The sequence below is a fragment of the Staurois parvus genome, unplaced genomic scaffold (genome assembly GCF_062004578.1).
Source record: "Staurois parvus isolate SC_StPar_1 unplaced genomic scaffold, SC_StPar_1.0 ptg000099l, whole genome shotgun sequence".
Lineage (NCBI taxonomy): Eukaryota > Metazoa > Chordata > Amphibia > Anura > Ranidae > Staurois > Staurois parvus.
Window position 1 is genome coordinate 4,395,336 of NW_028317895.1, and position 27,741 is coordinate 4,423,076.

Consider the following 27,741-nt stretch of genomic DNA (forward strand, 5'->3'; position numbering starts at 1 on the left):
GGAATTTACTAAAAGTGGAGCAGACAAAATCTGGAGCAGCTGTGCACAGCAACCAATCAGGATCTAGCTTTAGCAGGTTCTGTTAAGTTTTGTAAATGAAAGCTAGAAGCATATTGGTTGCCATGCACAACTGCTCCACATTCTTTAGAGTAATAGTAGTAAACTCCCTCGAAGGCATCATGATAAATGAAAAACATTCCATGCGTTTTTGGTTCTAGATACTGGAAAAAGTCCTGCCCAGGGGCGGACTGACCATTTGGAAACTCGGGCACTGCCCGAGGGCCCGGGGTCAGTAGGGGGCCCCATGAGATGCCCCTGGTACCTTTTTCATAGGCTTTTTTGAGTTTGGGCAAGGACACAGGGGTCCCATGATCCCCTATTGCCTGGGGGCCCCATGATTTGTCAGTCCAACCCTGGTCCTGGCTAGTGCTTTTTGTATGCCATTGAATGACAAATCCAAAGTCCTAAGGGAATATTAAAATAATATATCTTTAGGTGCAAGCATAAGGTCAACTTATATCAATAATGGACTGTACTTTATTTGCTAACTTACATTAATTGGATACAATGTTATTTTTCACTGAAGACTGAAGAGCCACTTAACTTAAAGTGGTTCTAAAAGCAGAAGGTTTTTTTAAAATTTAAAAGAATTTACTTACATACCATTCAGGAAGAAAATAATAGGAACCAAGGTTTTGGGGCCACACAGCCCTCTTTTACAATGTAAAATGTATTGGACAGGACAGGATGTGAATGGAAATCTCCTTAAAGAGACATGGACGGCATGGATTCAAACAAAAAAAATGTTTTGGCTATTACTATGTTATACTGAAAAAACTGTTTAAGGTTTAATTCTACTGTATACGCTGAAAAAAAGATATCAAATGTTCCTCTTTAATTTACTGCAGGAATTTCTGAATAAAGAATACAGCGCTGAGAACATACATTTTTGGAAATCTTGTGAAAAGTTCCAAACCATTTCTGAAGAAGACACAGAGCAGGTAGCTATGATAAAACAAAACCCTGAATGTTGTGGATAGCAATATATGTTTAATTTCATGCCCTAAAGATGCCTGACATTTTGCAGATAATGAAAAGGCCTGATGAATTTTCCTGTTATGATGCATAGTGTGCCTTTCATTTCTCTCTGCTCTTTAATTATAGGCAATGTAACACTGGCATTCTCCCTAACCCTCCAAATACATTTTCCAGCTCACAGAAAACAATCTAAGTGCCAAAATGTAAGGGGGCAGGTGAGGTAGTGGGTGGTGTTTCTTCCACGTTCCCCATGAACTCGTTGGGCACCATGTATAGGTCACATGGGAGGCTTGCTGAGGTCTAGTGGGGATTCTATGGGATGGGTCTCACACACAAGATTTTAAACCTAATGATCTGTCATTGATTTGCACATTTTGAGGGTGTACTATGTTCAGTATGACCTCCATTATATTTATTCAGTTAGTTTAATCAGTTAGGTTGAATGAGACTTTATTACTTTCACAGGCAACACTGCTTTGTCAAATTTTGGTTCTATCTTTGTCCCTTAAAATATAAGTCCAGCCCAAAATGCAGGTTTGTATTGCTATCAGTGTATCCATGTGGAGAGATTTGCTCCAATTGGAAGATTTCCCTTCCACTCCTGTTCTGGTGACAACTGCAAGAATTTTTCTTTCTCTTCTCTTCCTGTCCTAGTGTTAATGGTCACTAGAACAAAACATGAGATTTAATCTCCCTTACGATAGGCAGGGACTATAGGTATGAAAAAAATCAAACAGAGAATGTATCCTTTCCTCACTCTACTCAAAACTAGAAAAAAATGGTTTAGGTGGAGTTCCTGTCTATGAGCAACTGATTGCTAACTTGCTGAATTTACACTGTGCACAAATGGATGAAAGTGTATAGAAAGATTCTTCAGTCAAGAAACAGCCAAAATGGGAATTTTGCATTTTTACTTTTTGTTTGGGTTCACAATGGTTTTCCTCTATGGGCGCATGGCCATGGATTACAAGTTTCAACTGTCACACTTACAGTAACTTTACACAGCTCATACGCACTTTCGGTTTATGTCATTTCATTGCAGTAGATACCTGTGTGGTTAGTCTGTGTGAATGAACTCAGAGACAGGCAACTTTGCAGGGTGTGTGTCACCACATGAAGTGTGTGTGGTTTCCTGATTGGTATTTAGTCACATTTAATGAGAAAATATTTGAAACTAATAAATCTGCTGTTGTGATCCGAAATATCCTCTATAATAGCTTTTAAAGATATTAATCCCAAAACCATAAATGTAATATTTTGCAGCTTACCAATCATTATGTAGCGGAGGAAATTAATCCTATCTGTGACTGCTGTTACCTGCTGACTTGCATCTCCTGTGAAACTTGACATCTGCACTGGACACAGACAAGTCCGTGAGGGATTTCAGCCCCTCCTTTCTCCTCTCAGACTGTAATAGAGAGAAAGCCAACCAGAAGAGCCATAAAAGGAGCCAATGACAGGGACTTTCTCAATCAGGAGGTGCAGCTGCAAAGCATTGTGGAATATGCAGTCTTGAACAGAAACGGCCTGATAGGCTGATATGAGGGATGGAACTACAGAGACCAGCATGTTTAGTGAGAGCAGAAGGAAAGTCGCGATCTTGTTTTTTTCCTGAGGGGGAAAAAAAGGTCTGCATGTGGCAGGGGAGAGAGGTGGGCCTACAGTACAGTGCCTATACCAACAGTGTAAAGCGCTCATCGTGAGGTGACCAGAGATTATCGTTTCCAGGGCGATCGTTTGGGCCTTAGTCACAGGATCTGGTGAGAGGGATTTTGCCCACTAGCAGATGACAGGAACACTGCACACAGACAGAGACATTACACTTTGCTCATACTCACCAGGCACTGGGTTGTGTAGATGGCCCTGCTAAACCGACACAGTATTTGCTTTGCTATACAAATACTGCCACGGGATTACAATTATACTTTACCATAGGAGTTTAAGTGCACCAACGAAAGTGGCTAGCTGAAGACCCCAAGATTCATCCTGTTACCAAGAGACTGAAGTTACTGGTGCCATACGGGCGCGCGCATGTGTATTCAGGTCTCTATATTGCATGGTGTGTAAGGGAATAGCTTTACCTTGGAAAGTAGCTATTAAGCATCAGTTGGGCACAGTGTTTGCCTATTGGGCTTGTGGTGTCGGGGGTTAGAAGGGAGAAGTCTGACACAACAGAGAGTCCTGCTTGGACATCATAGAGCCAGATTTATGTAGAGGAGTTAAACCCACTTTGAGGTCGCCATTTAAGTGTCTGCTCTTGGGGTTATTCACGGTTGGAATCCCCTGAAAGTGGCCTGAGTGTAAAAGTGAGTTATATTAAGGGGCGGACTGACCATTTGGGAACTCGGGCACTGCCCAAGGGCCTGGGGTCAGTAGGGGGCCCCATGAGATGCCCCTGGTACCTTTCATAGGCTTTTTTGGGTGTGGTTTGAGTGTGGGTGAGGACACAGGGGCCCCATGATCCCCTATTGCCCGGGGGCCCCATGAGTTGTCAGTCCGCCCCTGGTTATATTGCTTTTGGTCTCAGTATTTGCTGTTCTCTTGATCCACCTAACGTATACCTGTTGTTATTGTTTATTACTTTCCATAGAGGTCTTACAGTAAAGCTGATCTCTGTGTTTTATTATAAAGTGTGTGCTTTTCATTGGTCCTTGCACTTACACGATTGCCAGGTGTGTCAGTTGGGGCTGAGATAATTCTTGGTATTGAGAAGCAGAGTAACGAAGTGAACAAACTTAAGCAGCCCCTGCGGGGGTATCGCTACAATTAGATGTTGTGGCTGCATTTGTTTTCTATTCTTTTTAGTTTTTTCCCCCTCTGATTTTACCTGGTGATCTGGCTAGTAATTCACTTCCTATATTAGAGTGCCCTCACTCTGGATAAAGGAGCACAGGGGACAACTTTGGACAGCAGCATTGTCAGTCTGGGGGGCAGGGCTGGATCTACCTGGTCTTATATGGGGGTGCAGTAAAAAATGTCAGGGGGGCAGAGGATAGGAGGTCAGCAGGGCAGCATGCAAAAACAGGAATCAGTAGTGGAGTGTACTGGGGGTCAGCAGGGCAGAGGACAGGAATTATCAGAGCAAACGGCAGGGATCAGCAGTTGTAGGGCAGTGTACGGGGGTCAGCAGGGCAGAGGACGGTTAATCAGAAGGGGAGTGTACAGGGGTCAGTATGGCAGTGTACAGGGGTCAGTATGGCAGTGTACAGGGGTCAGCAGTGCACAGGACATATATGTTTTTAAAGGCAAACTTAGCCTCTAAACAGTATAAACAATATGTAAACGCTGATAATATTAACAATACTCATAACAAGTAATCTGACTGGGTTTACAATTAAAAAGTCAAAGAAGGATGACAAAATGTGAGCAAAACTGGGATTATGAAAGACATGGGGCAGCATGGGAAAGAACAGAGAAATAAGTTCTGTGGCCAGCCAGTGGGAGGGTCTTAAGGGGGGATTGAACAGAATCTGTGCCTGCTGTATATAATGCACACCTGTACCACAGAACTCTTACCCACAAAATACTAAAACTGTGCCACAACTGATCGTCTCAAAGACACAAACCTCAAGACAAAGGAACATTTGTTTAATTACATGTTTCCATTTCATATGTTTTTATGAACACAAAAATTAAATTTTTTTCTTTGGCAGCCATACATGGATCATAAATCCTCTGCTTCAATGGGGAGTCACTGGGGACTGATTGAATTCCGATCCATGTATGGGCAGCCTGGATGTGCAGAAGTCGTTGTACCGATCGACTTCTGTACAGTCAGCCTCTAGGAAAGTTTCTGCACAATCAGCACTGCCGACTATAGCTGGCAGCACTGATCAATGTATTCTGGAGGCATTGAAGTCTCTTCACTTTCAGAACACATTACGTCAGCGGGAGTGATTCCCCTATTCACGTTGCATTTGTGGATGAGAGAATGAAGTAATTTTTTTTTGTTCAACCCACCGTTGAACAAAAAAAAAATGACTAATATATAGGCTAATGTATAGGCTACTTTACTGAGCCATTCCATAAATAAGAACTTTATTAAAACCAGTACAGAGTACAGGGGTCAGGAGTAAGTAAAAAACAAAACATATGGAGTGTAGCAGGCAGGATGAGCAGCATGTTGTGGTGTACACATACTGCCGCTGTGATGTTTTGTGGCCATGGCAGAAATTATATCCTCTGTTGCATTCTGTGGGCACAGTGCCTGCTGAATGTGACCCATTCAAGTGAATGGGGCTGCTCTGCAAGCACCCCACAACTGCGTGCAATGAACATGGTGGCAGAGCATTAGTGTGGGGTTCTAAGGGTTAAAGCAGGTGGTGAGGAGGCGATACAGCATCTCCTCACTGCCAGCCAACTGCTCTTTGAAGAGTGATCTGAATTCAGATCGCTCTTCAGAGACCAAAGCTCATGTGAACAAGCCCCTGAAGGGATGCTGGGGCTGGGCAGGAAGGGGTTAAATATAAGCAACACTTGAGGGAAACCTCCAAAAGGCTACGTTCACACTAGTGTTGTGTGCAGGCGGCAGAGAGGCATTTGGGAAGCGTTTTTACCACTTCCCAAATGCCTCTGCCAATTCTGCACATTACAGCACATGGTGCTGTTCTAACAGGAGCGTTTGCGTCGCGGCAAAACGGACACCTCTGGTCGAGTCAGGAGGCTTTGAAGCCTCCTATTCTCGTCTATGGTTCCGCTCCGCAAACGCCCGGCTGGCGTTTGCGGTGCAGTTGCGGGGCGTTTGCAGAGCGGTAACACCACTCAAACTGCATTATAGGCGTTTGTGGGGCGTTATTAACGCTCGGCAAATGCCTAGCAACCGCCGCTAAACCACGCATGCGGCGCTTGCGGAACGTTTGCCGAGCATTAAAAAACGCTCCGCAAACGCCGGACCAACGCTTGCCAAACGCTATAGGGGCGTTTGGCAAGCGTTGGTAAAACAGCCAAGTGTGAACGAGCCCTCAGTTTATCCAGGCAGCAGATTGTCAGCTATCTCCAATAATAGTACATTTGTCCCTGAGTGTTAACTGGACAAGAAAATAGAGGGGGAGGGGGAGAGAAGTTAGGGAGATGGAGGGGGGAGAGAAGGGAGTCAGATGGCAGGGGGTAAGAAGAGAGGGAGATGAAGGGGGGGGGAGGTAGATGGAGAGGTGGAGAGAAGGTAGGCAGATGGAGGGAGGGGGGAGAGAAGGAGACCGAGACGGGAGAGAAGGAGGGAGAGAGAAGAAGGAGGGAGATGGAGGGGGAGAGAAGGAGGGAGATGGAGGGGGGGAGAAGAAGGAGGGAGATGGAGGAGGGGAGAAGAAGGAGGGAGATGGAGGGGGAGAGAAGAAGGAGAGAGATGGAGGGGGGAAAAAAGGATGAGGGAAATGGAGGGGGGAAAGAAGAAGGAGGGAGATGTATGGGGGAGAGAAGGAGGGAGATGGAGGGGGGAGAGAAGAAGGCGGGAGATGGAGGGGGGAGAGAAGGAGGGAGATGGAGGGGGGAGAGAGATGGAGAGAGTTCAGTTGTAATGCAGAGCTCAGCTCACTCCCAGACCCAGGTTGGTCTCTGCAGGCTCAGGCAATCTATCTTGCAGCCACGATCTAGTTGTCGGCTGCAGTGCATAATCTAGTTGTCGGCTGCATCTTCTCAGGCTTAGCACTGGTCAGGAGTTGGAGTGTGGGAGGAAAAGACAGGAGAAGAGGGGAGGGAGGAGGCAGTGTACATTGATCTCTCTCTCCTGTCCATGCAGGGAAGGGGAGGGGGTAGTGTGCTGTCTGGGCTATGTGAGCCGCTGTAGAAAGCTTCTCCTGAATAAAGTCTTCCTGGGGGGGCTGCAGACAAAATTTGGAGGGACATAGCCCACCCCAGCACCCCCCTAGATCTGGCTATGCTGGGGGGGAAGAGAGTGTTAGATGTATTACCAGATTTAAATACATAAACAAATTGAAGCCAAACTCCAACTCACACTTTATAAGCCCCTTTTACAAAGGGCGAACCTGACAGTGGATCTGCTTGCTTAGCGGGGGATCTCTCCACTGATCCCCGCTGATCAAGTGGACACAGACACAGCCCGCTGTCCTCTATGGGTGGTCGGATGGAAACTGACCATCTGTCCATTTCCATCCGACTGCCATCCCATCCAATCCGATGGACGGAAGGGGAATGGATCCCCATCTGTCTCTTTTTGGCGGGTCGGATCAGATTGGATGTCGGCAGATGTAAACGAACACATACTTACACATGCCGCTCCATAGAGGAGAATAGAGGTTCTGATCAGGTCTGCCTAAAAAATAGGCAGGCGGACCCGATCAGAACATCCGTGTGAGAGGGGCCATAAGCAGTTACAGCAACAGTTTTTTCCTTCTGGGATAAAGGTTTTACATAAATAAAAGCTGATCATTGTATTTGCCCATGTAAGTGTGCAATGGTTTTTTTAATCTTTGTAATGATACATTCTGCGGAGGGCTTGTTCTTTTGAAAAACAACAGACTTACTTGCTGGATCACCAGATGAAAATAGAAGAAAGAAAGACTAAAAAAGAAAACAAATGCAACCATCACATCTACAAAATAGCAAGCTGCAATTTAATAAATGTTTGCTTTTGGTTTAATACCACTTTAAGGTTACTAAATACAGCTTTCACTAGTTGTAATACAAATACTATATATGTTATCAAACAGTGTAAAAAAAGTAAAACATCTCAACCCTTAAAGGATGTAGTATGATTTCACAAAACTGCAACAGGATATACAGTAGTTACATAACATGCGGGGAACATTTTAGTCACGGACCTTGTTTAAGCTTGGTAGAACTTTGATTTATAATGTGTTTTATGCTACTGTATATTATCTATTTTAAGCCTTCCCCGATTATAAATGTTTTATACTGCTTTATGTACATATCCCTTATAGGCAGGGTGATAATGTTCATATCTAATGAGAACTCCATTGGTAGCAAGGCTGGGAACAGTTATCATAACTGTTAGCCCTGTTATTACGCCACTGAAAGACAAGTACTATATATCAAGATAGCAGTGAGGGACAAACTGGGCCTGATAGAATAATGCATATGTGTATATAAACATACATAAATTAGTGAAGCGCTATATCAACCTAAATCATAACCATAGCTACATTCATGCTAATTGTGCCACTTGTGTCAACATAATAGTGCTCAGTGATAAATGACCCATAAACAGGAGTATATCCTTATGGTGAAATTATTACACAAAAATAAAGTGAATATATTACCAGTGATAAAAATATCATGTGTATAAACAATATATTCAGTCCTAATAATCATTCAATATATTACCATATAAATGTGAATCACAAATAAAAAAACATCTGTGAATGATTAAAATGTAAAGTCCATGCAAGTGAAACTGTGTTAAAAAGGTGATCTTCACTCTGGTGAATATATCCTCAATTGGCAGCAATGCCTGCTCACCTCCACACAATGACCCACACAGGGCCAAATGGGATGTGGTGGCAGGCTGATGTACTAGGGGAATACATGTGAGTGCAATTTTATTCTATATTTACTTCCAAATAAACAGCATTGCACTATGGAAGGATCTTTTTGTGTCTCACTTATATGCCATTGAGTGGAGGTGGAGCGGAATAGATACGCTGGGGGAGGAGTCTCCATTTACCTTGTGGTCCCTGGATGAGGAGCATATTTATGAGGATCTGGTACAAAGAAGATTATTAGCCTTTTGGCCCTGTGTGGGTCATTGTGTGGAGGTGAGTCCAGACTCATCTCTATTGATGGGTCTGGACTCTTTTAACAATTTTAAATGCACCATCCATATAGGAATAAAACAACATTTTTTTGCAGAACTATCAGTAATGGCAACTGTAACAAAATTGCACATTTTTAGAGAACTGCACTTGTGGTGTTGCACATATGTGTTTGTGTTTATACTTAGAAGTTGTAGTGCTAGTCAGCGTACAAAATACCATACGCTGGTGCACTGACCAATTATTATTTTCTCTTTTTTTTTTTTTAAGTTATTTTTTAAAAATATTTGGCCTAGACGTTCTGTGGTATATCCTTCAGGAACAAGGGGCATAAAAAGCAACATTTTTGGCTGTTAAACATTTGAGGTGAACTAGAACCACAACACCTGCAAAAAGCATGCATGCATGGCTGCAATCCAGTTGTACCCTGTGGTTTATCCTGTTTCTCATGCTCCTTTTTTTTCTAGTAATTCAACCTTACCATGCTCTTTTATGTGGTAGGAGAGTTGTTAAAGCTTTTGATTTTGCTGATACATAAAAACTGTGTCTGTTGTATTTAAAGCAGGATTAAACCCAAAATAAAACATGTAATACATTGCAGTTTACCAGTCCTTTGATGTGGTGGCTGTATTCATTTTTTTTATTAGATGTTTTTCCTTTATTTTCACCTCGTGATCTGGCCAGTAACACACTTACTGTCTTAAAGCAGAGCTCCACCCAAAAGGGGAGGTTCCGCTTTAAGCCTTTGTCCCCTGCTCCCCATTAAAAATTGGCACCTTTGGGAGCGGGTACCCAAATTTGAGAGGTACCCGCTCCCACTTCCGCTGTGATCACCTAGGTGATCAGAAGCGGAAGTTGTCCTCCTACCCTGTAGTCTTCTGGGATACGTGACAGGTCCCAGAAGACTACGGGGGCATTCACAAAGCGCATGTGCAATAGGCACCCGGCTGTGAAGCTGCAAACTGTCACAGACGGGTGTCTACACTGAACATGCCAGCACCAGGGAGAGAAGATGGCCGGTGAAACCAGCGGTTGTGAGGACACCACGGGACCGAGGGACAGGTAAGTGGCTGTATTTTAAAAGGCAGCAGCTACAGCTTTTGTAGCTGCTGACTTTTATATTTTTTTTACAGGTGGAAATCTGTTTTAAGTCAGCTTTAGATGGATCAAAATTCAGTCAGGTAAGCAGGGACTGGCTGAATTTCAATGTATGGGAAGGCTCGTTGTACAGAAGTCGATCTGCTGTATTTTTATGCTCAGTCAGTGCCACAGGTTATAGTTGGCAGCACTGATCAGTGTATTTCAATGGCGGGGAAGTCTCCCTGCTTAAGAATACAATCACTCAGCAGGTAGGATTTCATCATTCCACCTTCGGGTCTTTTTTTTTTTAATCTGTAATAGTATTGTTTATTTATGTTGTAGTATTGTTTATTATAAACTTTATTTTAAAGGAAACCTGTCTTAAGAGAAATATTCAAGCATCCTTAGCTGATCCCCTAATTACCACACTAGCTGACCAGATTGTCACAATGATTTTCCGAATCCAATTCTTCTGCAGTTAATGACTAAGAACCAATTTGCAGATCATTTTGATCCTCTAGCTGCATACTTTTAGGTCAATCACTCAGAAGGTATTGAGGAGAGAATCAGCATGGCAGCCAGATAACAGCAATTTTTTAAAAAGGGAGGTAATGGTAGGAGTATTTCGCTCATTACAGGTTTCCTTTATACAGGCACTATCATCTTGTCCCTTCAGTGTTTTTGTAAAGATTCCCCCAGCCCTAGTGATACTCACCTCTCGAGCCACCCCCCATTCCTGCCTTTGTCACAGCCACTCTAATCTAACCAGTAATAGGAAGGAACAGATGACTGTAGGGGTGAGTATCAGTGGGTAGGGGAACCTTTAGTCAGGGCATAATGACAGTGTCTCTTAAACAAAAAATTATCCAGACATAACATTCCACTCATTTTTTTGTAGCTGTTGCAGGAGTCTCGGAGGATCTTCAATGAATATCTCTCAAGTAACTCGGTGTGTCCAGTCAATGTGGATCAGCAGGCACTTATCACAGAGGAGATGCTGAGCAATCCATCTCCTCATCTTTTCAAAGCACAGCAGCAACAGGTGATTGTGCTTATAATTGTGCCACAGTATTAGATTTAAGGGGCATTCATACCAATGTGTGCATGTTTTGTTTGCATCTTCATGAGCTGATGTGCATCAATGTACAGGCCATCCATTTTCTATTGATCCTCAAAGCAAATCCAAGCATCATGAAATGTATATGAACTTTCTTCCTATATACAATGCAGGTATTTACATGTGTATTTGTGGTGTCAGTTCCTTATTCAGGATCAGTAACTCTGAATCATTTTCATCAAGTTCTGGTGACTATGGACTCCGTTAGGCAATCAGAGTTGAGTTGGCTGCAGGATAGTCATGGTTGTGACTTGTTTCTCTAATGAAAATCTGTGCTAAAATTGTAGTATAGCAGCCATAGAGGCAGGATGTACTGTTCTACTGTCTAAGTGTGCACTAATATTTCTAAACACAGAAGTAGTTCAGTTTTACTTACCCTACTCGTATACAGATTTATATATAGTGTCATTGACTATAAATATTTTAATATCTGACCTGTATCAGAATGTAGGATTCAATCAGAATTTCAATTTTCTTTAATTCAGATATTCAATCTGATGAAGTTTGATAGCTATGCCCGCTTTGTGAAGTCTCCTCTGTACCAAGAGTGCATGTTATCAGAGGTAGAAGGACGTCCTTTACCAACCATTAGCTCCTTGTGCACGAATTTAGCAGCAGGCTGCAGTACTTTTCACCCTGGGGCAATAAAGGTGAGAACAATGAATGGCATTTTTTTCAGCAACAGTCAGTGGTTTTAATATCATGCTTTTAGTTGTTGGAATGGTTAGGTGGTGTTTGCATATCTGGCACATCAATGAACAATGCAAATGTGAAAAGTGTCTTAGCTGAGAGCAATGAATTAGAGCTTACGTTAAGTAAAACAATGAATTATTGCTGTGGATTTCGCCAACTTTCTCTTATATTTTAAAATATTTATATTTACTATTATATTTATATTTAGAAAAAAAAGCTGAAACCTGGGAAGTCTTTGCCACTTGATGTTGAGGCAACTGGCTCAGATATAACTGAGGGTTCCAAGCTCCACAGAAGATCATTCAAGAAGAAGGACAGAAGGGCAAATGTTAGAGGTAAAAATATTTGCATTTCATAAAATATTCAATGTTCTTTTCCTTTTCCAGTACACTCAGAGTTTAAATTATTTACCTAAATCCACGGCTCAAACCATCATGAAGAACATTATTATTATTATTATTATTATACAGTATTTATAAAGCGCCAGTAGTTCGTTCAGCGATGTACATTACAAAGGGGGACAGAATATGTGACAGAACAATAACAATACAATGCAAAACATGAGGGGATTGAGGGCCCTGCTCTTTCGAGCTTACAATCTAGGAGGGAGGGGATGGTGGCACAGGAGGAGATAGCTGTGGGGGATGGAGTGGTAGGAAGAGTGGAGGAGGTCGGCAAGTTAGCAGGGGGTGGGGTAGGCTTCCCTGAAGAGATGGGTTTTCAGGGTGCGCCTAAAGGAGAGGAGAGTAGTTGATAATCTGATGGGTTGGGGCAGGGAGTTCCAGAGGATGGGTGACACCCTGGAGAAGTCCTGGAGGCGGGCACGGGAGGAGGAGACCAGGGAACTAGAGAGAAGGAGGTCTTGTGAGGAGCGGAGTGTGCGTGTTGGGTGGTACTTGGATATTAGGTCAGTGATGTAGTTCAAGGCAGTATGGTGGACGGCTTTGTACGTCAGTGTTAGGATTTTGAATTTGATCCGTTGCGCAATTGGAAGCCAATGGAGGGATTGGCAGAGGGGGGTGGCGGAGATGGAGCGGTTGGAAAGGTGAATGAGTCTGGCTGCCGTATTCAGGATCGACTGAAGTGGGGATACCCAGCGGTGAGGCAGGCCAGTGAGGAGGGAGTTGCAGTAGTTGAGTCGCGATATGATGAGGGAGTGGATGAGCTGTTTAGTCGTTTCTGGGGTTAGGAACGTGCGTATTTTGGCGATGTTGCGGAGGTGGATGCTTGTTAAAGATTGGACTTGGGGCTGGAGGGATAGGTTGGAGTCCAGAATGACACCAAGTACTCTGGCCTGCGGGGCGGGTTTGATGGTGGCATTGTTGGACATGATGGAGAAGTCAATGAGGGGTGGTGTCCGGGCTGGGGGGAAGACAAGAAACTCGGTCTTGGAGAGGTTCAGTTTAAGGAAGTGGAGCGACATCCAGTCTGATATGTCGCTCAGTAGGTGTGTGATTCGGGCAGAGACTGAGGGGGTGAGGTGGGGGGTTGAGAGATAGATTTGTGTTGCAAAAAATTCCTATTTATGAGAATATGATGTAAGAATACATATGCTGTTGTTGCTGATCTCCATCTGAAAAGGTTAGTTACCTGGTTGCAATGCTGATCCTTTAGTTCCAAGAAAAAGTCAGTCACCTGGAAGTATGCAGACCATAAGTTCAGACTTCACTTGCTGCATGCCTGTTCTGGGGATAGCGGCTGACAGCTAGATGGTTAAAATATTTAGGCTGAGGTAAGCAATGGCACTCCAGGTACATACAGTATATCACAGCAAGTTTATTTGAAAAACCTCTACTTTGTAATGTCTAAAAGTATGCAAGCACATATCAGTGTAGCAAAAAACATACAGTCCATCTTGAGTCAGATCTATACTAATAGAGTCTGTAAACTTGTGTTCAGCACTAGATTTTATCAGTGTTTCAAACGCAAAATGCATGTAAATGCATGTAAACGCGCCTAAACGCGAGTAACCGCGTTTATAGGCATTGCGTTTGAAAAATTTTTAACTCTTCCTTTTCCAGATGCTGTCCAGAGAAAAATGCATGCAAAGTGTTTTCCCAGTACTCAATTGGACCTAGCACACCATACTTTGAGGTTTCGCATGAAAGAAAATATGTTAGACACTGCTGCAGTAATTTCTGCACAGAAATGAGCTGGAACACATCTAAACACCACAAAATAAAAAAAGACAGCTAATCTCAACAAATACTTCTCTCTCTGCTTCTGCGCTCTATTTCTCTCAAAATGTTTGAAATAGCTAAATTTTTACTGTTTTTCAGTGCATTCTGGGCATTTTGAAAGGTCTCCTGAGGTTATTAAAAAAAAAAACGCTTCTAAACGCAAATGCTCATATAATAGCATGTTCAATTATCTGTGCTAAACTTCTGTAATTTGTGCCACTAACATGTTAACAGAAACACATTCTTAAAGAACCAATGTTACCACATTCAGAAACTAGCTCTTAGTGGACTGAACCATATTACAAGAACTTTGGAAATAGAATCAGAGGTAGAAGCCATATATCATGATTAGAACCAGGTTACAAAAGTGATCTGGACAGATCATATTTGTTCTCTGATTTTTTTCTATCCATGTGATGAGAGAGAGAGAGAGAGAGAGAGAGAGAGTCCAGATCACTTGAGAGAGACAGATGTTTTGCAACAGCTCCCTTAAATCACACCAAGCACAGTGATTTTACAACGCAGAGCCTCTGAATCAAAACAGTCTAATATAAATGCTACATTTAACATGAACTTTCATAATAACTATTCAGATTTTTTTAAATTCTTAGGTTACTGTTTTTCAAATAGAATTAAACAGCTTCTTACAAATATTTTCTATGTTACTAAGGTGAACTGTCTGAGTTGTTTTTTTTAAAACTTTGCCCTTTTTTTCAACTTTTATAAGGATTAATTATTCAAAGAGATCTGTACACTCTAAGCTGAATACTGGACATGTTTAATATAAGCATTATTTTGCTATAGCTAGACACAGAAACTTCCACAAATGCCTCAGATCTACCAAGCTAATTGAAATGATAAGCTAGCACACCAAACAGATAAGCATTTTTGAAAGGCTAGCCATACTACATTCTTATGGAAAATCCAATCAGTACATTTGATAATGCCATCAGAGAGATGACAACTGTTGTCCAAAAATGCTTCTGAATTTCCTTTTAACATTTGACTTTGAAATGAATGGATTTCCAGAATGAAACCATATTCATAAATTTTTCATCCTGCTCCTCTGATTTTTTTCACCATTACAGTTGAAAACCTTTGTTGTTTTGACCCCATTACTATTAGGAAATCGAACATATGTTTTGAAATTGATTATTTTCTAATGAAATTCTACCCATGTATGGCCATCTTAACTGTATTTTTAACTCAATTGCAATACATCAAAATACATAAAGATAAATGTGAGTAAGGTGCCATCCCTGACTGCATAGCAGAATCAGATGTTACAGAAAGAAAAAAGGAGAGGGCTCACCAGCCTAGTGTGTTATCCAAGACACCATTTATTCATAAGTAAAAGTGGATAATTATACTCACAAATATGAAACAATATAAAAGGCTTGTCACAATATTGGGAGCGAAACGACCAGAACCACTGTTCCTGCCCCCAGATGGCCTAGGGTGGTACCACAAAAGCCTGCTGACACATTTCAAGGGTGTCCCCTCTTCCTCAGAACTAAATGTCTGTAGCACCATACATTCTCATATTCAATAAATGTATTAGGGCTATAACCACTAACTCCACCTCCAGTTATGGTCATCAGTTACATCAGTCATAGGCTCACAGGAAAACAGATACCCATCATTCACCTATTTGCATCCTCAAACTATGTTTTCTATTTGCTTTTGTTAGTTATTGGATGTCTAGTTCTGCTACTCAGCTTGGGATAGCACTCTGTTCTGATTTGTTTTTATGTATTTAGATGTGTTGATATTGACTGAAAAACACAGTTTCTGAAACACTTATTTGTTTTTTATGCACTGGCTTATTATTTCAATTGTTAAGTGGATTCCCTGTCCATTGTGAGTTAATGTTCCTAAAAGAAAATCCTATACTTTTCTACAAGATTAATAGAACTTGCTTATTGGACCATGCTGATTTTCTATGTTAGTTATGGCTTACCGCAATCTGTAAAATTTGGACTCTTGCCTTTTATAAATATACACTCAGAACTACATTTTTCATTCTCCACCTATTATTATTTCAATTGTCCAGTGGATTCCCTGTCCATTGTGATTTAATATTCCTAAAAGGAAATCCTATACTTTCCTACAAGATTAATAGAACTTGCTTATTGGACCATGCTGATTTCTATGTTAGTTATGGCTTACCACAAAAAGTAAAAATTGGGACTTTCCTTTTATAAATATACACTCACAATTACGTTTTTCATTCTCCACCTATTATTATTTCAATTGGATTTCCTAAAATTTTATAGGTTTTTATCTAGTAGGTTGATGTAAAGCAACACAGTTCCTAAGTCAAATACAGTGATAAAAAAAAGGCCCACTGTTTCTAGGGACACAGTACTGTTTGCTTACATCCAGTGTAAAAATAGAACTTTATCTAATAGGCCTGTCTCAGATTACTTGTGTAACTAGTTCATCCACTCATTACACAATCAGGCCAATGAAACTTGTGTGGAAAGGGAACTGCTGTACATACTGATGAAGAGACTATAGCTGATCCTGCTTCCTAAGCACTTCATTAAAATGCTTCTAAGGTACCAGATAAAGTGTAAGCCCTTATCACACACACTGTATGCAGCATATCAGGAAGTCCTGCAATGCATTCACACAACTATTGTATATTACTCGCTGAGAAAAGGCTGGATACTATTGATTTTTATAGTGCTTTCACTCTCTCCCAGGGGCGGACTGACAACTTATGGGGCCCCCGGATGATAGGGGATCATGGGGCCCTTGCCCACACTCAAAGCACACCCAAAAAAAGCCTATAAAAGGTACCAGGGGCATTTCATGGGGCCCCCTACTGACCCCGGGCCATCAGGCAGTGCCCGAGTGCTTGAATGGTTAGTCCGCCCCTGCTCTCTCTTCAAGACCTACTAATTATGATGATCCCCTCCATATACCAGAGCAAGCAAGGATATAAGACTCTGTGAAGGAAGTGTGGGAAGAGGATAAAAAAAAGAGCAGGAGTGTGACAGAGGCAAGGGGGTTGACCAACTAGTCAGACAAATGTATTCACCCTGCTTTACACAGGAGGGACTCTTTAAATTTTCTTCTGCTAGGCTGTAATCAGTATAAGCTCAATTTATAGTTTAGTATTCATTTGGTCACCCCTAAGGTTAGCTATACAATTTTCTTCAGAATTTTGCTTTAAATTTACCAAAAACCATATAATATGAGGTCAAACCTAAACAACACTTTAAATTGTATCCAATTAGGCAGGTCCTTGCTCTACATAGTTGAAGGTAAATCTAAAGGAAATTGGGCAGAAATTAAACAGAAAATTGTATAGCGTATGGCCAGCCTAAGCCTAGTGTTTTGGGGGCTTTGCCTACTGCTGGGGTGTGTCCCTGACAATAGTGCAAGAAAGTACAATAATGCTGGGTTATGAATATTTATGTCCCCCTGGCCAAACTTTAGGACATTTATTGCAAGTAGTACAATCAGGAAGAGGATATAAATATCTGGGTTTACCCTTGTGAAGCTCCTGGGCTCCTGCTTAAGGGGGAAGATCTGTGTGGTTGTGAGACAAGAGTGTGGTGACTTGGCTCACACTGCTTTGCTAAAACTGATTTCCAAGAAGAAGTTGATCAAATGAGAAGAAACACCAGGGAGGAATTTTGCCTGAAGGTGCCTGAGAAGCTGGAATTTTGTGCGGACCTTACAAGGAATCTGGTTTCTTGCCCAAGAAGTCTGTGCTGCATCTGCACGTTTGTGTGCTTGAGAATCACAGGATCCCCATCCTGTGGCTTAAATGTCATTTAACCTGTACAGGTTGTGGGTATGGTTTTTCCTGGAGTCTGCCATATTCTCAAGGTGCCCTAATCCTCTCTCCCTGAGTGTATGGTGGCAAATAAACTCAAAATTGTTACTTTGAAGTTACTGGTACCCATCTCAAAGTGATGGGACAACTTTCTGACACACTTCTCCCTTCCCCCACACCCACATGAAACACTGCTCTTAGTAACAGCACTTTCATTCCTGTAGCAGGGCTGTTGATTGGAATAGTGTTGAGGAGGGAGGCCACAAACTGCTGCAGAGCTGGGCGCATGGTATATCTGTGAAGCACACAAGAACATTACCAACTAGTGTCCGCCACCCCTGGCAATCCCTCCACTGGCGTCCGAACAAATAAAATTCAAAATATTAACAACAACATACAAAGCCATCCACAACTCTGCCATGAGCTCATTACCAATCTTGTCTCCAAATACTACCCAAACTGTCTTCTCTGCTCCCCTCAATACCTCCAGCTCTCATGCTCCCTTATCTCCTCCTCCCATTCTTGCCTCCAGGACCTCTTCCAAGTCTCTCCCATCCTATAGAACTCCCTACCCCAATAAGTCCAACTATCTCCTATTCTGTCCACTTTTAGGCGATCTTTGACTAATTTCTTCAGGGAAGCCTCCACGTAACAGCATCTCACCTTCACATAACAACTGAATCTTTTATTTCTCCCATCAGCTCATCCTTCACCTATTGTTCCACTTACCCTTCCCTATTCGATTGTAACTGATCAGGGACAGGACCCTCCTAACCCTCTTGTTTTGAATTGTATCGTTGCTGTACTGTCTCCCTTTATATTGTAAAGAGCTGTGCAAACTTTTGTCCCTATATAAATCCTGTATAATATTAATAATAATAATCTAGACCTATGCTAAACACATTTCTAAATGGATATAATGTTCTCTAATACTTATCTATATTTTTCAGCAAATGGTACTTTATTATATGCATAATTCATATATATGCGAAGAAAACATCAATGTTGAAACAACATAATATTTATCTTATTGAATATTCAGTATTTTATATTTAAAGATAACAATGGAGTCCTTACTCGACGTGAATCTGAGGGATCTCTGAATTCTGCAACAAGCTTAGACCTGATTTCTTCCTTCTCTGGAAAATCTGAGGTATTGAACCCGCAGTGTGTTTACTGTGCCCAGACATAATTTAATAAGTATAATTTTCAAGATTCAGTTGTCTATAATTCCAATCATTACATCTTTACAAGAGTACCTCCTTAAATTGTGGGGCACACAGGACTTGTAGGTTAATAGAGGTAATTGCCACTGGCAATCGTGCTCTGTAATGTAATAACAATTGCACCCCTGAAATCCCTTTAGATAGGCAGAACTCCTAGCAAATAACATTGCATCTTCTAATCCTTGTGCTTACTCAGTGATTTATCTTTTTCCTTACAGAATAGCAGTCGCACCAACAGCTTAGAACGTGAAACAGAGTGGAAGCATATCAAATATTGCTGTGTCTACCTCCCAGATGGCACGGCCTCCCTGACTGCTGTCAAACCTGGACTTAATATACGGGAAATGCTGACTGGAGTCTGTGAGAAGCGAGGATATAGTCCCTCTGATGTGAAAGTATATCTAGCAGGGAATAATCAGGTATTCTAGCTTTGAAGTAGACATCATGGAATGATATGTTGCAGATATAACTTGTTGCGCTGATCACGACTAATAATGTTGTACATTAATTTTTTTTTTCTATGTTATATACTCTTATGCATCCACAACAAATATATTAAAGTCAAACTGATTCTGCTTAAAAAAATTACCTCTTTGTACATATTTGTAGTGCTACCCTGGCAGGAGCTGCTGATTTTAACACAGGTCTCCTTTCCCAAACAGTGCAGAGGCAGCCAGGCACAATGCAACATTTCACACATTCTGGCTCAATGATCAGTCTAGGGGATGTCTTTTAGGATTTTTATTGCTGGATAACTTAGTATGGGATATAGGGTAATATGGGATAGTCCAGCTTCGCCAAACATACGCAGGAGGACAGTTCTCTATGTTGCAAATTTCAGGAACAGATCTTCTGCTCAGCTCAGAGTACAGTCCTCCTCCGAAAGACTGGTGGAGGCCAGAGATATGTAACCCTCAGAAAGGGAACTTCTTGACCTAAGTTCAGAGGATGGTTTTCCCATGAGAAACTAAAGGAGACTAACGGTATGAACCTCCCAAGAGAACTACTTGGCCAAAAATTAGTGTAAAGTCTTTCCACATAACTGAAGGGGACTAGTCAGTATGTAACTCTCAGAAGAGGAACTGTGTGGACCAGCAAATACCAATAGTACACAATCACCAGTATCTTGCAGTAAAGCAATACTTCTGAGGCCAGAGGAGCGCCTATGCCCATTCAGCTTCTTCAGGTGCCTTCCAGTGAGGCTGTGCGGATAGGATCCTCAGGTGATCCTCAGGTGAAATTTCAGGGAGACAGAGATAACTTCCAGATGTAGGTCCCCCGGTTCTGCTCACCCAGGACCTTGATGAAAGACTGCTGGTATCAGGATAACTGCTGCACGTGGGGGTCGCCACCCCCACCCACATGGGTGGATTCCCTCTAACGAGGATAAAAGAGAAAGACTTTGCTGCTCCAAATACCAGACTATTATTATGCCTTTCCAATCACCTTCTGGGCACACCTCTCCAGGGATTGGCTGGAGCACCAGAATGAGAATGAGATTTGCCTTGCTCAGCCCTCTACGTTTCAGAAGCCTCTTGAATACAGGGGAGAACAATCTAATCTAATCTACTGTGAGATTCAGAGCAGCCAAATGCAATCAACAACTGCTCCACTGATTACAGAGGAGACTTAACTTGCTTATGACCTAGCAACCTAACTAAGAGCTACATGCTGTATGTCAGAGATGGACAGCTTGTGAACACAGATCTCAGTTTTGCTCTTACAACATGTTTGTTGTTGTAGTACAACAACTTATTTTTTCCCCAATACTTTATTTTCTGCACAAGGTAACAATGCAGAGAATGCATGGCATATACATCAAAAATGGTGTCATGTCTGTGGAAGGGTTCAGCAAAAAAGAACCATGTCACCATATATGCACAGAGTGCTTCAACACAATGTTCTTTAAAAGCATTAAACATATAGTGCGAGTAAAGCAACCCCAATCACAACTACTTTAAAGTGTATCTAAACCCAAAAACGAAATGTAATATATTGCATCTTATCAGTTATTAAATGTATTGCTGCATTGGTTTCCACTTTTCAAGCATTTTCCCCTTCACCTGCTAATTCTCCCAAAAAAAACACTTCCTGTCCGTTTGTGTCCACACACTGATTTCTCTACTGTATCTGTGGTGGAAGGAACCATAGTTGTCACCTAGGCTGGACTTTTCTGAATATTATGAATATTGTTATTAAGGACTGGCAAGCTGCAATATAATAAATTTTTTTTGGTTTAAAGATTAACTCCACTTTTGTTGAGAAAAAAAACATTCCCCTCTGGGTGATCTATGTACTTTGCAAGGATTTTAACAAACTTTGTTGCAGGTTTCCACCTGCAAGAAACAGTTATCTGTTTGTCTGTGTCCATGTTCAAAGTGAAGGAGAATAGGAGTGGTTTTACAATGATCAAACAGCTGTTGCACCTGCAGGGCTCTAATGAGGAAAATTGCAGGGTCTGCATCCCTTAATACATTATTTCCCGTTGGGAGTATCTCACCAAAATAACATTTTTGTTGCAGGGAATACTCAAAATGTGATTTTTTTATCTTAGTGCAGATGTCTAGGAAAATCAGTGAGCCAATCACAGAAGCAGGAATTGACATTTCTCCTGGTAGCCATATTGTATTACATTTTACAGAAAATTACACTACTGCAGATTGAAAAGGGAAGGTAATTTTTAATAACATCCAATTACAATAGGTCTTATTACATACACTATAATATTTGTTTAATATTATTTGTCTTTTTTCCCCCACAAAAGTGAAGTTACCCTGTAAATATAATTTAAAGGTTACAATGGATTTCATTTAACTAGTCTTGTTCTTCCACACTCAAAACAAATGGCATTGGCTATGTTTCTCAGCCAGATGGCTGTAGTCTGCCCAGTCTAATCCTATTTTCATTTTAGATGAGGAAGCTGCTTCCAGACATGACCAAACTGTGATATGGGCCCTTCATTGCAATGAATGACTAGCCCATCTTTTAAGAGTGACACATCTACAGCAATGAAACAAAAACAAACTGTAGAGGCATTTGTTTTTTTTCATTGCCCGTGGACAGGGTTGGTTAAGAAATATGTACTATGTCTACCTTTTTATCCTTTTAAGGTTAATTGTACTTTTAGAACATACTGTATTAACCTTTTATATGTCCAGTATAGCAAGCAACATTGCACATTTAAACTTTCATTTGTTATTTTTGTCCTTGTGATTTCAGAGTTTTCATCATAGGCCCAGTCCAATGTAAAAACTGCTCTGTTTACATTTAGCTTGTCTGCAGAATAATTGCAGCAAGAAGTGACAGCAAGGAAGGCATATTCTCCATTTGCCTTTCAGCGATTTCAACACTGGTAGCCATGAATTATTTGTATTCTGTATCACACTTACTCAATCAATAAAGAATCCAAACTAGAAAAATAGCTTCAGCTAAACCCTTCTAATCCTCCTAGTAAATATGATTCCCGAAAAAAGCAGAATGCACACGTAGAGGCACCCTTGGTGCTTTCCTTGTTTTCAGTACTGAGATTGTAAATTCTGATTTTAGAATGTTTGGTTGCTCACTAATTTGTAAGTTTATATGTGTAGACAATATAAAAAATATAATAAGATAACCATATAAGTGAGCGCTCTATACATAAAAGCCGCTGAACATTCAAGGAAACCAGATAAAGCCTTGTGCGAATAATGGAAACAATAATATGCAGCGCTGATAGTCAATAAAAGATGACTGATAGGTAATGCAGTAAATAATGGTGAGTATCAATCAGCCAGTGACAAAGTAGGTGGTGAAAACAAATTCCAGTCCTGTGATGGTGCTCCCCGTGCATATGATACAAATGCACACTAACCAGAAGTGTATTTGAAATCCGCGATGTATAAAAATCTCATGAAGATCCCTCTTCTCTAGTCAAGGACTGGACTGGAACTTATGGTGAAGTACTGCCCTCATAAGCTGGAACTGGATCCGATGTGCCAGAGGTCCCCTTTAAGGGATGAGCGGGTGAAGGTTCCTGGATTACAGGTAATCCCCCTCTCTAGGTCTGGTGGATGGATCACAGCAGGGCTCTAGAAATATTAAAGCTCCTCAAGGGAGACCAAGAAAAGTATCCATAGTGTAGTAATTAAAGTATTCGTTTATTAGGTAGCCAAAACAAATATTAAATGGGTAAAATCAGCATGTAAAGTGCAGCAGCATAGATAGGTGCAAGTGACCCTCCAGCATCCAAGATGGCCACCGGGCCTCCACGTGGCACAAAGGTCTCTACCTCTGAAGAAGTGCGTGCGCACGAAACGCTTCAGGTGGAGCCTAGGACGTCATGACGTCACGCCGCCGGTGCCACGTGTAGGCCCGGCGACCATCTTGGATGCTGGAGGGTCAGTCACTTGCACCTATCTATGCTGCTGCACTTTACATGCTGATTTTACCCATTTAATATTTGTTTTGGCTACCTAATAAACAAATACTTTAATCACTACACTATGGATACTTTCCTTGGTCTCCCTTGAGGAGCTTTAATATTTCTAGAGCCCTGAGCCCTGCTGCGATCCATCCACCAGACCTAGAGAGGGGAATTACCTGTAATCCAGGAACCTTCACCCGCTCATCCCTTAAAGGGGACTTCTGGCACATCGGATCCAGTTCCATCTTATGAGGGCAGTACTTCACCATAAGGTCCAGTTCTTGACTAGAGAAGAGGAATCTTCATGAGATTTATATACATCGCGTATTTCAAATACGCTTCTGGTTAGTGCGCGTTTGTATCATATGCATGGGGAGCACCATCACAGGACTGGAATTTGATGTGTTTTCACCACCTACTTTATTTGTCACTGACTGATTGATACTCACCATTATTTACTGCATTACCTATCAGTCATCTTTTATTGACTATCAGCGCTGCATATTATTGTTTACAATATAAAAAAATATAGCTCAATACCAACGGCAAGATCGCTTTAGAATCAAGTTGCATTGAATCCAAAATATTGACAATATATAGAGTATTTTTTGCCACATTTTTAAACATAGTCTTCATCAATGTGCACAGCATTGGGAACATCAGTCTATAATCCAGAGGAACTTAAAATCTAATATTCCTACTAAAAATATAACCACACACAGTATAAATCCGGCCAGAGATGATTTGAATCTCAGCCGGATCAGTTCGAACCACCGGTCAAGATTTGAACCATCTATGGGCAGGCTGATTGTACCCAATTCGTTTGTTGTACGACTTGGGTACAACCAACCTGTTGGATTTTTCATGTGAATATTGCCAGCAGCTATAGCTAGCAATAATCACTGTGTTCTCCCCCCCCCCGGGAGAACACAATAGCTCTGCAGAAGGGAGCTATCAGTGTTGTCTGTTATGGTTAAATTTAAACAACCTTCAAGTGTTTTTTAGGCTTTGGGAGGAAATTGAAGCACACAATGAAACCCACAAAAACCTGCTGAGAAAATACACACTTAATGCAGTTTGCCTAACAGAATTGAAATGCAACAAACTGTTTTTAATCTAGCATTGATCGTAGTATGTGGCTCCATACTTGTGGTAGAAACATTAGAATATAAGCTCCTAAGACGTACTTGGTCTAGTTATTCTGTAGAGCGCTTGAAAAACAATCAAATACAATTTAAATAGGTCTCCCAAGACATTCTGCTTTGTAGCTTCCTTGTCATCTCCTCTAATGCTCAACTCCAGGAATTCTTCCGAGCCTCTCCCATCCTCTGGAACTCCCTACCCCAATATGTCTTACTATCTCCTACTCTGTCCACTTTTATGCGATCCCTGAAAACCCTACTCTTTAGAGAAGCCTATCTCACCTCCACATTAAAAACTAAATCTTTTATTTCTCCCATAAGCTCATCCCTTACCTTTTGGTCCACTTGCCCTTCCCTATTAGATTGTAACCTATCAGGGGCATAGGTTACATAGGTTAATATATTATATTGTTGCTGTATTGTCTTCTTTTATATTGTAAAGCGCTGAAAACCCTACTCTTTAGAGCCTGTCCTGCCTCCACCTAACCACTGTACTTTTATTTTCCCCATCGACTCAATCCCTAGAGTTATTACCTTGTGTATCATCTGACCCTCCATTTTAGCTTGTAAGCTGTAAGGAGCAGGCCTCTCTGATTCCTCCTGTATTCAATTGTATTGTAACTATACTGTCTGCCCTCGCTGTAAAGCGTTGGTGCTATGTAAATCCTGTATAATAATAGAAATCAAACTGATAGATGAAGCTGAAAACAAAGTTCTGCAATATACCAACTGAGCACTAGGTGTCACTTTTAGTTTATATTTAGCTGTAGTTATGGCATAGTACATCATTATCCACCACACCTATTGTGAGTCTAATGATATATTACTAAAACAGCACAATATGAAATATTTATATTGTAGAAACAGAGCTGTTCAGAATTGTATACAGTATCCAGGGAGCAAATTGCTGCCAGTTAGATGGATTTATGCAAGGAAATCTCTAGGTAGAAGTTCGACTGTACAGACCTGTATGACATGACTAGTGAGAAGAATTATAATATGTCAGTATTATATATCATAGGACATTTTAAAGCCTTACTATATAAAGTATATATATATTAATTGAAAATATAATTTTTTTTAATTTAGTGCACTTAACAATGGAATAGCTCAATACTAAATGACCTTGTCAAGGTCGAGCAAGTTTCAGAACATAATTGGAAAAATAGGAATTGGAATTGTTAAAAATCTGTACAAATCAAGTAAAGCAAGCCACAAACACTGCAGAATAAAACCAAATGCCTTGTGAACAGGACATGTGTACAAATAAGGTCATGTCGATGAATAAATGCTAGTCTAGGAAAGTTTAGGAAAGAATGTTCCTAAGCCTTCTTACATCTGCTTTAAAATTTATCCCTGGATACTTGTTATTTGTGCCAATTTTTGAATGTTTGTGCCCAGTGTTTTTGCTATATCAGTGGAGTTATTGAATTCATGCATTTGAACAGGGTCATAACCGCAAAATCCCATGGCCCTTATATCACGTCTTTTGAATAGCAATAGACTGATATTCAGTATTCATGCACTAAATACTGCAGCCAGTTGGATTTTGGGGACTGCAAACATTGATCAACCTGTTCCTCTTTAGATGTGGTTTATGCTGAGCTCCAGGCAGATAACGGATAGTTGTCTTCCTCCTTTTTAAAATATTAGTTGCCTGATTGTCTCTATCTCTGGTGCGCACAAAAGACCTGGTCTACATAATTTTTGGGGACCAGTGAGTCAGAAACTGTGAATGCCCTTTCATTAGAATGACAGCCTTGAAATTTCATAAGCAAAAGTAATCAGTAGAAGTTATTATTATTATTATAATACAGGATTTATATAGCGTCAACAGTTTACTCAGCGCTTTACACTATAACGGGAGATGATACAGCAGCAATACAGTTTAATACAAGAGGCTTTGAGCTTACAATCTAAGAGGGAGGGGCTAGTGGTACAAAAAGGTAGTAACTGTGGGGGATGGACTGGTAGGATAGAATAGAAGATTCCATTATAAGCTGTGGGCAGGATAGGCTTCCCTGAAGAGATAGGTTTTCAGAGATCACCTAAAAGTGAGTAGAGTAGGTGATAGTCTGATAAATTGGGGTAGAGAGTTCCAGAGGATGGGGGAAGCTCTGGAGATGAGCATGGTAGGAGGAGACAAGGGAGCTAGAGAGCAGGAGTTTGTGCGAGGAGCGGAGAGTACGGTTTGGGTTATATTTGGAGATCAGATTGGTGATGTAATTTGGGGTAGAGTTATAAATGGCTTTATATGTTATTGTTAATGTTTTGAATTTTATCCGTTGGGCAATGGGAAGCCAGTGGAGGGATTGGCAGAGAGGGGTGGCAGATATGGAAGGGTTAGTAAGATGGATGAGTCTGGCAGCAGCATTCATGATAGACTGAAGAGGGGATAGCCTGCGATGAGGTAGGCCAATGAGGAGGGAGTTACAATAGTCAAGGCTAGAGATAACCAGGGAGTGAATAAGTTGCTTAGTAGTTTCAGAGGTGAAAAACGGGCGTATCTTGGAGATGTTGCATAGGTAAAGTCTACAAGATTTGGACAGCGATTGGATTTGGGGCTGAAAGGACAGGTGGGAGTCTAGGATTACACCTAGCACCCTGGCATGAGGGGAAGGACTGATGGTCGTATTATTGATCTTGATGGTGATACACTGAAGAAGGGATAGCCTGTGATGAAGTAGGCCAATGAGGAGGGAGTTACAATAGTCAAGGCGAGATATAACCAGGGAGTGAATAAGTTGCTTAGTGATTTCAGAGGTTAAGAACGGGCGTATCTTGGAGATGTTGTGGAGGTGAAGTCTACAAGATTTGGACAGTGATTGGATTTGGGGCTGAAAGGACAGATGAGAGTCTAGGATTACATCTAGTACCCTGGCATGAGGGGAGGGACTGATGATTGTGTTATTGATCTTGATGGTGAAGTCAGGGGAGGGGGCACGGGCTGGGGGGAATACTAAGAGCTCAGTTGTGGAAAGATTGAGTTTGAGAAAGTGGAGTGACATCCATGCCAATATGTCACTTAGTAGGTTAGTAATGCGAGAGGAGACTGAAGGGGTGAGGTGAGGGGTAGAAAGATAGATTTGTATTTCATAAGCATAGAGATGGTACTTAAAGCCATGGGAGTTTATCAAGTGACCAAGGGAGGAGGTGTAGATGGAGAAGAGAAGGAGTCTAAGGACAGAACCTTGAGGGACCCCTACAGAAAGAAGGAGTGGAGAGGAGGAGACAGAGTTATAGGTAACGCTGAAGGAGTGCTGCGATAGGTAGGAGGAGAACCAGGAGAGAGCACAGTCTCGGAGGACAAGAGAGTGGAGTTTTTTGAGGAGGAGGGGATGGTCAA

The 27,741-nt window shown here is 41.4% G+C and overlaps 1 protein-coding gene across 2 annotated transcripts in view; it reads left to right on the forward strand.

Moving 5' to 3' along the window:
* The window catches only part of RGS14 (regulator of G protein signaling 14), a 152,188-nt gene that overhangs the window by 91,333 nt on the left and 33,114 nt on the right, over positions 1 to 27,741 (forward strand). For both annotated transcript variants that reach the window (XM_089671123.1, XM_089671124.1), the window contains 6 exons: positions 909 to 1,001; positions 10,744 to 10,887; positions 11,448 to 11,612; positions 11,864 to 11,990; positions 18,684 to 18,778; positions 19,070 to 19,270. In XM_089671123.1, coding sequence (XP_089527249.1) covers positions 909 to 1,001; positions 10,744 to 10,887; positions 11,448 to 11,612; positions 11,864 to 11,990; positions 18,684 to 18,778; positions 19,070 to 19,270 — 825 coding nt within the window. The remainder of the gene's footprint in view (positions 1 to 908; positions 1,002 to 10,743; positions 10,888 to 11,447; positions 11,613 to 11,863; positions 11,991 to 18,683; positions 18,779 to 19,069; positions 19,271 to 27,741) is intronic.